Source organism: Carettochelys insculpta, chromosome 1, assembly GCF_033958435.1.
Source record: "Carettochelys insculpta isolate YL-2023 chromosome 1, ASM3395843v1, whole genome shotgun sequence".
Taxonomy (NCBI): Eukaryota; Metazoa; Chordata; order Testudines; family Carettochelyidae; genus Carettochelys; species Carettochelys insculpta.
This window is the reverse complement of record NC_134137.1, coordinates 75,268,405-75,279,669: the sequence shown is the minus strand read 5'-3', so window position 1 is coordinate 75,279,669 and position 11,265 is coordinate 75,268,405. Positions and strand designations below refer to the sequence as shown.

General features: G+C 45.0%; 1 protein-coding gene across 1 annotated transcript; it reads left to right on the top strand.

The window, feature by feature from the left end:
- The first annotated feature begins 5,026 nt into the window (after positions 1-5,026).
- Positions 5,027-7,803, top strand: PCDH20 (protocadherin 20). Its single transcript, XM_074984849.1, has one exon. It carries the CDS (start codon positions 5,027-5,029, stop codon positions 7,757-7,759), a length of 2,733 nt encoding a protein of 910 aa, XP_074840950.1. The 3' UTR covers positions 7,760-7,803.
- The last annotated feature ends 3,462 nt before the right edge of the window (positions 7,804-11,265 follow it).

Here is an 11,265-nt window from a genome sequence, read left to right as displayed (position 1 = left end):
ATTAGTAGGGAATTGTTACAAATAGAAAGATGTATAAGGCACATACCTATGTAGAGAGATACTGATTAGGAAGCAGCATGAGGGGAGATGAGCAAATAGGTATATATTTTATAAATACAGAAAGTGTGATAAAGAAACCAAAAAAGAGAGGATCAGGCTACAGGAGAACAAAGTGAGGTTGGAAATTATGTGGCGTCCTCAAACTCATTCCTCATAGGTCTTCTACAATCCTAAGACCGCCTCTAAAATCATTAAACAGTGGCCTTCTGAGGTGAAATCCTGACCCCAAAACTCCTGTTGACTTTAGTGGGGCCAACGTTCCACCCTTGCCAAGCAACAGTAGAGGTAGACCAGGAGGAGACCAGCTGTAGGCCCCATTATGTCCAGCTAGATAAAATTAAAGTATTGAATAAGAAAACACTTTTCAATATTGATAGGTCTGCACTATTGGGCAGATGGATGAAAATTTAGAAAGGCACTTGAGTAATTTGGTTTATTTGTTAAATTATACGTGTGCTCTGGATTGTACATACTGTACAAACTGCCTGTTCTATTTTTCCTAAAATAGAAGGGTAAAGAATAAGCAATTTGTAAGGAAAAATACACTGAATGGTTTCAAAACTCTAAGGACTGGAGAATAATAAATACAACTCATTCATTTGTTCATAGCACATTTTATTTTTGGGGAAGACACGATTATTGTGGTATTGTAATTTTTGATGTAGTGTGTATGATAAATTAGATACCATATCTCAAAGAGAGTTACTGAACAGATTAAGGCCTGCTCTGGCTCCCATTGACCTCAGTAAAAGCTGGATTGGACTCTAAATCCTAAAAATATCCTTGTTCTATATGCCTTTTACAGCTGGAGAAACCAAGACAGAGATGCTAATATGACTTGCTTGAGTTCTCAAAAGGAGTCAGTGCTAGAGAGTTCTATTTTGTCATGTTCATATTCTTAGATTTTGTAATCACTATAATATCTGAGTGCCTTCCAAATGTGTATTCAGCCAGGCAAATGATCTTTTTGGGTCAGGCTTTTACTTCCCTCTCCCTCTCTCTCTCTCTCTCTCTCTCTCTCTCTGTCACACACACACACAACTTTTTGCTCAGAGAGGGTTTTGTTTATTTATTTAGTGTACTGTCCGCCATGCTGTTATTCAAGACAAGGTCAAGGAATGGAATGGAAAGCAGCAGAGACATTTAAGGTATTCCTATCATCCTGGAGGGACTGTGTTCCACAGTCCTGGGCTGGCCACATAGCTGGCAGATCTGTCTGCTATGCAAGCTTTTAGTCTTGTGGAGGACACTCCATCATACCGGAGAAATGCAGCTGTCACCCATAGTCCTTAGCCAATCATTAGACAATCTTTCAATGAGACAGCATTAGATGACTTGCTAGGTATCTGATGCCCCAAAGCATTCAGCACCTCAACAATAAAGACATACAGATCTTCACTTTAACTTGATATTCTGCATAGAGCCAGTAAAAAGAGCAAATGGCACATTAGCTGTACTTTGCTGATAAGGAAAAGTGACACTTTATTCTGTGCTGCATTCAGCTGGGAAATGACCAAAGCATGTATTAATGGCTATGCCTACAGTGTGATAAAAGACCTGCAGCACCACTGTGGCTGGCCCCTGCTGGGTGACTCAGACTTGTGGGGCTGTGGTGTGGGGTGGTAAAACTTCAGTGTATGCATTTGAGCTCAGGATGGCGCCTGGGTTCTGAAACCCTGTGAGGAAAAGTCATAGAGTTCAGTCTCCAGCCAGAGTCTGAACATCTACATTGCAATTCTCAGCCTCACAACCCAATAAATGCGAGCCTGAGACAGCTGATCTGGGCACTAACACACTGCAGGGTTTTTCATCCCAATGTCGACATACCCAGTGACATCAGGCAATTTTCTGTCAGTGTGACAAAGTCTGTTACCCAGCTCTTGGGTGTAGCAAGCATTATAATAAGGTGCTGCTTTGTGAGGTTTTACTAAGAAATACAGGAATACTCAGCAGTGGATTGATTTAACCACATTTGGATGTGAACCAACATACAGTGGAGACTACACCTGACTACAAACTCCTCAGCTCAGAACCTCCATCTTGCCTGGGTTCAGCTGCAACTAATGGTTCTTCATGCACCTGTTGATCTCCTCCAAGCGCTGAACTTAGGGAAGTAGAACTGAGAATATCTTTGCTTCTTATCCTGTGCAGATGGAAGCTCTCGCCAAAGGCAAAACAAATACTGTTGTAATTGTATGTGGTATGAAGATGTCAACCAAATGCTTTATGCTGAAGTCCTATGCACAAGTTTCTTACCTGGCCAAATTAACCCTTCTCATGGTGAAGTGTGGGCCCTAGGAGCAGCAGGATGGCTGGTGCCAGGAGCTCAGGAGCCTTCTAATGGAAACAAACCAGCGGTCTTGTAGCACTTGAAAGACTAACAACATGATTTATTAGGCGATGAGCTTTCCTGGGACAGACCCACTTGTTCAGATGAAGCGAATTGCCAGTCCTGTTGGAAAATAATGGTCTAAGGAAGGGGAAATCAGGCCAAGAGCATCTGCCATGAAGTAGAAAGAGGTGGAGTTGGGAACAGCACAGGGAAACCTCAAACTGCCTGGGGAACATTATCAGAGATCTGACACGCTAGGAATGGGATTGTTGCATAGGTTCAGATCGAATCGACTCTTTAACTAAAAGGAAACAAGGCTCTGGAGCAGGAAGGGGAGATGCTGCGGCTGCTGTTACCCCCACTTTACAGGACTCTCCTCCCCCGCCTCTCTCGGGAGCGCACTCCGGCCGAAAACAGAGCGGCACCGCCTGCTGGCTGCGACGGGGGAAGCACAAGCTGGGCAGCAAAACGCCACAGACCACAGCACCCCGCCTAGCGCCTGTCCAGTCCGCGCCCGGACAGAGCGGGAACTTCAGCGGCGTGTCAGAGAACAGCAACAGCCGCCCTCCAGCCGTCCCTCAGAAGGGCTTCACCGACCCCGGGCAAAGCCCCGCGGCGGCGCCTGTACACAGACAGCGTTTGCCGCCAGCCGGCTTCGGGGCGAGAGTTTCCCGGGCAGAGCCCTGCGCTCCGCGCCGGCGCGGGGCCAAGCCCGCCGACCGGCGCTCCCGCACCGGCGCTCGCTGCGGGGTTCTGCAAGCCGCCAGCCCCGGCAGCCGGGAGGCGAGCTCGGCCCGCGCGCCCTTCCTGCCGCTCCGAGCCCCGCGCTAATTGCTGGGCCCGCCACTATTGGCTGAAGTTGTCCCGGCGATTTGCATGAAGCCAGCGAGGGGCGTGGCCTCGCCCAGCCTGCCCGTCGGGAGCGAAGGGACTGCGGGTGCGGTGGCTATGAGCTGCCCGGGGACCGAGAGGCGCTCGCCAGCCCTGGGCTCACGGCCCCGGCCGCTGGAGATGGGGCAGCTCTGCAGCGCGGGGCGCACCACCAACCACAGGCGCCTGCAGGTAGGGGAGGGGCGCTGGGGAGCTCTGCACCGGCTCGGCTCGGGCCCAGGAGGAGCGCAGGGGTTAAAAGAAGCCGATGCTCCCGCCCGGGCTAAACTTCCCCGCGTGTGCGCGGTGCCGCCTCTCCCCGCCGAAACCACACGGGCTGGCGGGGGAGCGAGCATTGCAAAGCCCCGCTTAGCGCATCACACCGGCGGGTGCTCGGCCTTGGCGGGTTGTGGGGGAGAACTCCCCGAGGAGGCTGCGGCCGAAGTTACGCGGCTCCGGCCCCAGCTGCAGACTGGCTTGGCCAGCGGCGGCCCTGGGCACAGTCCCTTGGGGCGCTCGGCTTTGCGTGGCGTGGGAGTGCTGCGGGGAGCGCAGGGGCCGGGGCGGGGCAGGACTTCTGTCCTCCGCGGGAACTGAAATTTGACCGGCGAGCTCCGGGCGGCTGGGACGCGGCGTCCCCCGTGTTCTCCACGGGGGAGGTAAACTTGGCGGCCGGCTTCCATGCGCCCAGGCTGAGCGGTGCGCGCGGCTGTCCGGGGCGCCTCGGTCCACTTGTGGCGTGGTGGTCCAATGGGTTAGGACCGTTGGTGTGCATGGCCTGTGGGCTGGATGGGGTGGTGAAGAATGGCTGGTGCACGGTCTGTTGTGGTTTGGGTGTAGGAGGTTTCTTGTGGGTGTCTGTGGGCACAAGCTGGTATATTTGATGCTTCCGGTGGTATTTCTGGAGGACATTCGGTGCACATTGTGGTATGTAGGAGGAACAGATATTGAAGAGGTCTTGGGTGGTTTTCAGGAGGGCAGCTCCTTAATTTGGTGGTGTAATTAGGTGGCAAAGGTTTGGGTGTTTGGAATGTGCATAGTGGTGAATATGAGTTGTGGGTGGTGTCAACAGTGGTTTATTTTGGGTAAGATTGTGATGTGCTTTGGGTCTAGACTGGTGTTTTTTGGAAAGTAGATGGTGATGTATTTGAGGAGTAGATCATGATTTAGAGCGTGGTGTATATGGGGTGCAAACCAAGGTGGATGTATGGTATGAATGATCCAGGATTCAGACTGTGGCACGTTGTGGACATAGATGGTGTGTTGGGGTGTAAGTGGTGTACTTAGGGAGCAAGTGGCAGCTCAGAGGATGACGTATTTGGGGTGCAGTGTATGATGTAATGGTGGTGTGTTTAGGGCTTTGAATGTGTTTTGAGTGTGAGTGGTTGTGCATTTGCGATGCAAATGGTTGTGTATTTGGGGAATGGACAGCAGTGTATTTATGGTACTGAAAGTTGTGTATTTGTGGGTAGTTGAGGGGAGGGGAGTTGGACATGGAACTAGTTTTTAGATAGTATATTTGTGGTTGATGTAGTGATGTACTTAGGTGGTAGTGTTCTGGTGTAGTTAGGAAATGGGTGGGGGTGTATATGGGAGTAGGTGTTAGTGGATTTGGGGTGCAAGTTGTGATGTGTTTGGGATTTGGCAGTGGAGTAACTGTGATGCATGTTGCTGTGTTTGGGGTTAGTCATTGGTGTTGGGGCTCAGATGATATGTATAATCGCAGACAGAGTGCCGTTTGTAGGCAGGGTGGGCTGTCTGGTCATGTGGCATGACAATCCCTCTCTAACCCCTGTGCCTTTCTCTCACCAGCACTTGTTCCTTTTCCTGCTCTTCATCGGCCCTTTCAACTGCTTTGCCAGTTACAGTCGCGCCACCGAGCTCTTCTACAGCCTCAATGAGGGGCTGCCAGCTGGGGTTCTCATCGGGAGCCTGGCACAGGATCTGCGACTGCAGGGGGTGGCAGCAGCAGGGCTGCCGGCCCATAACGGGGAGCCAGCACTCTCCTTCACTCTGGCCTCCCAGGGTCTGGGCGGCCAGTACGTGAGCCTGGATAACCGTTCGGGGGAACTGCATACCTCAGCCCTGCAGATTGACCGTGAGGCGCTGTGCCTGGAGACCAGTGCTGGCGCACCTGCCTCCTTACTGGTGCCATCCTCAGAGCCCTGCCTGCTTCTGCTGGACGTGTTGGTGCTGCCCCAGGAGCACTTCCGCCTAGTGAAAGTGAAGATCACCATTCGTGATATCAATGACAATGCGCCACACTTTCCTGTGCCCAACATGCACCTCTGGGTACCTGAGAATGCTCCCATCGACACCCGCCTGGCCATAGAGCACCCAGCCCTTGACCCCGACCTGGGTACCAATGCAGTCCAGACCTACCGTCTTCAGGACAACTATGGGGTCTTCACCCTGGATGTGGAGGAGAATGAGAGTGGGGAGAGGACCCCCTATCTGATCATCATGGGTGCCCTGGACAGAGAGGCCAGGGAGGAGTATGTCACCCTAATCATTGCAGAAGATGGGGGGACCCCACCTTTGCTAGGCAGTGCCACCCTCACCATTGGCATCAGTGATATCAATGACAACTGCCCACAGTTCAGTGACTCCCAACTTAACGTCACCATCTATGGGAATTCCAGTGCAGAAACACACGTGGCCACCATCCATGCCGTGGATATGGACCTGGGATCCAATGCTGAGATCACCTACTCTTACAGCCAGAAGGTCCCCCAGCCATCTAGAGACTTGTTCCACCTGGATGAAAGCACAGGAGCCATCAAACTCTCCAGTAAGATTGATGGTGATGCTTCTCGGCTCCACAGGTTGACCATATTGGCCAATGGTCCTGGTTGTATCCCTGCTGTGATCACTGTGCTGGTGTCCATCATCAAAGTCATGTTGAGACCCCCTGAAGTGGTCCCTCGTTTTATAGCTAATGAAGTAGAAGGCGTGGTTTACCTGAAGGAATTGGAGCCTGTTAACACACCAATAGCATTTTTTACCATAAAAGACCCAGACGAAAAATATAAAGTGGATTGCTTTTTGGATGGCAATGGGCCGTTCGGATTATCACCATACAAACCATACCACAATGAATATTTATTAGAGACTACAGGGCCTTTAGACTATGAGGTACAGCAGCTCTATGAAATATCAGTGGTTGCGTGGAACTCAGAGGGATTTCACGTAAACAAGATTATTAAAGTGCAGGTTTTGGATGACAATGACAACTCACCAGTATTCTCTCAACAACTGATAGAATTAACTATTGAAGAAAATAATGCTCCCAATGCTTTCCTGACCAAATTGCATGCAACAGATGCTGACAGTGGAGAGAGAGGAAAAGTGTCCTACTTCCTAGGGCCTGATGCCCCTTCGTATTTTTCTTTAGATAAAACCACAGGTGTCCTTACAGTTTCCACTCAGCTGGACAGAGAAGAAAAAGAGAAGTACAGATATACTGTTAAAGCAATAGATTCTGGATTGCCTCCCAGAGAATCAATAGCAACTGTTGCCATCACCGTGTTGGATAAAAATGACAATACTCCTAGATTTATCAATAAGGACTTCAGCTTTTTTGTACCAGAAAACTTTCCAGGTTTTGGTGAAATTGGAGTTATCAGTGTTACAGATGCTGATGCAGGGCAAAATGGATGGGTAGCCCTTTCAGTTGTAAATGGAAGTGATATTTTTGTGATAGATACTGGCAAAGGAGTTTTGAGAGCTAAGGTCTCCCTCGACAGGGAGCAGCAAAGTTCCTATGCCTTGTGGGTTGAAGCTGTTGATGGAGGTGACCCTGCCCTGTCTTCTACTGCCAAAATAACTATCCTTCTTCTGGACATAAATGATAACCCCCCGCTGGTCTTGTTTCCTCAGTCTAACACATCGTATTTGTTGGTTCTTCCTTCTACTCTTCCTGGTTCTCCCATCACAGAAGTCTATGCTGTGGATAAAGACACTGGCATGAATGCTGTCATAGCTTACAGCATTATAGGTAGACGAGGTCCTCGACCTGAATCATTTAGAATTGATCCTAAAACTGGTAATATCACCTTGGAAGACTCACTGATGCAGAATGACTATGGTCTCTACCGGCTGCTTGTAAAAGTTAGCGATCATGGTTATCCAGAGCCTCTCCATTCCACAGTCATGGTGAACCTTTTTGTCAATGACACAGTGAGCAATGAGAGCTATATTGAAAGCCTATTAAGAAAGGAACCTGACATTAATATAGAGGAAAAAGAGCCACAAATATCTATAGAGCCTACACATAAAAAAATGGAGTCAGCATCTTGCATGCCTACGTTAGTAGCTCTGTCAATAATAAGCTTGGGGTCAATCACCTTAGTAACTGGGATGGGCATTTACATCTGCTTGCGGAAAGGGAAAAAGCCTCACAGAGCAGATGAAAATTTGGAAGTACAAATTCCACTACATGGAAGAATTGACCTTCACATGTTGGAGAAGAAACCGATGGAGATTTCTAATATTTGATGCTTCCATGTGGCTCCAGACTGATGTCTAACAAACCTGGGACAATACCCAGAGTGGGTGTGTTGACAACAGTTACAGTGAAGGACCATAATTTATAACTTAACTATATTATAATTGTAAATAGCTGTTTACAGGTTTTTTAAAGTCAGATTCAGATTACAGCTTTTTTAATGAAATCTTCATACTAACAGCATGCAGTCTTTAAACACATGAATATCACCTGCAGCTATCATAAACCCATCAGATCAGCGATTATACTGTGAGAGGAAGGTAAGACAATGGTGCACTAAACTTAAGTTTATACAAGTTTAAAAAGTCATATTAACCACAAGAGGGCATCAGATGCTCCTGTGCAGGGAATTGTTTGAGGTACTGTCTATGAGATTAATGCAAAGTATATTTATGGGTTTTAACATAAACCACACTTGGATATATATATGGATATAAATAAATGTGTATTCCACTACGTGTATGCTAAAAAAGAAGAGGAGGAAACATGCATTAGTAAAATAAACAGAAAATTTACCTCATAATTAAGGATTATAATATGATATAAAATATATTAACGAGAAGTGCAATTCCTGTTGAGCAAGGATGCAAAATATTGTCATGTAATCAGAATTTGAAATGCTGTTAACATCTCCATCTTTCATTTATTATGCACTTAATATCTTCATGCAAACTACCATTGCTCCAACAGTTTACTTGCCTTTATTAGGGAAAAATTGTGTTTAATATTTCTTACAGCAAATGTACACAGACCCATGTCTATCTCAATAATTAGGGCCAGAAGCAAGGAAGCAAGGAATGGTTAAATCCTAAATTGTGCTAGAAGTGTTGATATTTTTGTTTTTCCTGAAATCTCTTAGTAGCCTTCCACCACTTAGACTGTGTAATGGTTATTTGTATGTGGTACTTCTGAATCTAATCTGTCAGAAAAAAATAAAAAAAGCACTTCCCATTATTAGCAGTTGTAGAACTTAGTTTACACTGATTATTGCTTCTCTCTGGGTTGGTATTTTGTGTGAAAGATCTTATTCCTGGCTTTTTGGCGACCATTCCAAGCTCCTTTTCACTGGCTTTGTTTTTTTGGGTCAGTTCCAAAATCTTATTTGTAATACTGGTGGCATATTTTCTTGATAATTTATTCTTTGCTGCATCCTCTACAACAAAGCAGCAGGTTTATCAGTGATGCATCATTTTCACTTCATTGTAAGATCTGGGAACTATCTGTTGTATGATAGTTACATCAAATGTGTCCATGTAAACAAGGTAAATAAGTGTTATGCTTAAAACTAATCATTTTGATTTCTGGCATCATCTGTCTGCATTGTACCATAAGTGTTTATATGTCTGCAAATTAAAGCTATATATTTTCATAAGTTTTTCTCTCTGTGCTAACATTTTAATGGTAAAGCCAAGTACTTCTCTTTTTACAAGCAATTTTTCATCATTAGCTAGGTATTGACTCTTTTGTTTATTTTCAATTAAAGTCATAGCACTTTTTAACATAGCATTATACTTGCAAAAACTAATACTCTCCAAAATTGTTCAGAGGACCCTTATCCTGCACCCATTGGAATCAATGGCAAGGTACATACTAACTTAAATACCACAGAATCAGATTCTTGTTTCGTAAAGGTGTGCAGTGCACAGTATGCAGGTGTACATTTTGATATATTCACACACTTTGGCTAATATCTTACTCCACTCCAGACCCACTGAAATCTTCAGTCTACTTCCTAGGTAAAGTGCTACTTATTATGAGTGAGCATGTCAGAATCTGGTCCATATTTTACCAAATCACCTTATTAGCAAAATAAATGTCTGTTCAGAGGATAATTTGAATTAGTTCTCAGTATTAACATTTCTATAATATATTCTCATACTCACACACTGCATCTACATGGTCCCTTCCTTTTGGAAGGGACATGCAAATGAGAGAGATCAGAAATGCAAATGAGGCATAGATTTAAACATATTTCACCTCACTTGCATATTCATATGTGATCTTGCTTCCAGAAGATCCATTTCCAAAAACCAAAACAACCATGTGGACAGGATTCCTTCGAAAGGAAACCCCCCTTTCAAAAGCACTTTTCTTCCTGAAATAAAATAGTGTTTCAAAGGAACCCCATCCACACAGCTTCTTTGGCTTCTGGAAATGGCTTTTCCGGAAGCCAGATCACATGAGAATATGCAAACAAGGCATGATATATTTAAATCCATGCCTCAGTTGCGTTTCTGATCACACTCATTTGCATGCCCCTTCTGAAAGGGGGGGCATGTAGACACAGCTATATGCTCTTGTTTGTGAGCAGTTTGATGTCTGTGTTCCATGAAAAATTAATTCTACCTGTCAAATGTTTATGGTTTATCACCTTGTTTTCTTTTCTTTTAATATTATTAATATATGAAAATAGTATGTAGCCCTGAAAATTCATGTGCCATGAGAAGGACATTATCTCAGAAGAAATATGACTAACTCCTTTGAATTGGGTTTTTTATGAGGCATACATTTTGGTGCTTTGGTTGAAAAGTTTAGTCCTCCATGCTACATTTATTCAGTCTAGTGGCAGGTTAAGCAAAAGAAAACTAGCATTTTCTGCAGTGCATCTACATTTTTGAAACTAGAAGGCTGTTCTGATTTCCAGTGAAGTCAAGACAATTGTACCATTGACTTGAATGGGAGCTGAAGTAAGGTCCAAACGTTCCATAACAAAAAACTAAAACATAAAATTATGGCTCTGATCCTCCTACCCTTACACACAGGGCACTAGATTTTGTGATTCTTACTTATGCCTTGTCTACATGTGGACATACATTCATTTAAATGATCTTAGTTTAAGAAGGACTTATTTTAGTTTATCTTAAACCTATTCTGAATGAATTTAAGATAAACCAAATTGTGCCTGATTTAAACTGAAATAAGAGTGTTCAAAAAGTCTTATGCACCTGGTTTAAATAAATCAATTTGCAATCACAACTTTACTTAGACGGGTGTAAACATGGATGTTAAAGAATAGGTAAGCCTTTCCTTCTTAAATAGTCCCGTTGACTTCAATGGGGTATCTGTGGTGTAAGGTGCTAGTCAATGTGAGGAAGGTGTCATAATCCATCCCTTGAGTAATATTCAATAAGATAGTCCCACAGAAGAGCATAAAGTGTTCATAACAGGATTCTTTGGGGATAGGGGGTTAAGTCATAACTATGCATTAGCAACAGGTAAAAAGATTTCCAGCCATGCAACAATTAGGCTAAGCATATGCGTGACAAAACAATCAGATATTATCTTAAAGTCATGACATAGCAGTTGCGTTTCAGTTAAAAAAGTGGTTCTAATTTCCCTGTGTCATAATAGTTGATAGCAGTAATGAGGAACTTTTTGGTAGACCTTGCTGTTGCTAGAATATCCCTTACAAAAATCCTTTCCTACAAAAGACATTTTTAATGAGTATAGCTGCAGTAAATTTGACTCCAAGATAAAAGGCCCATTTTACTAGCAC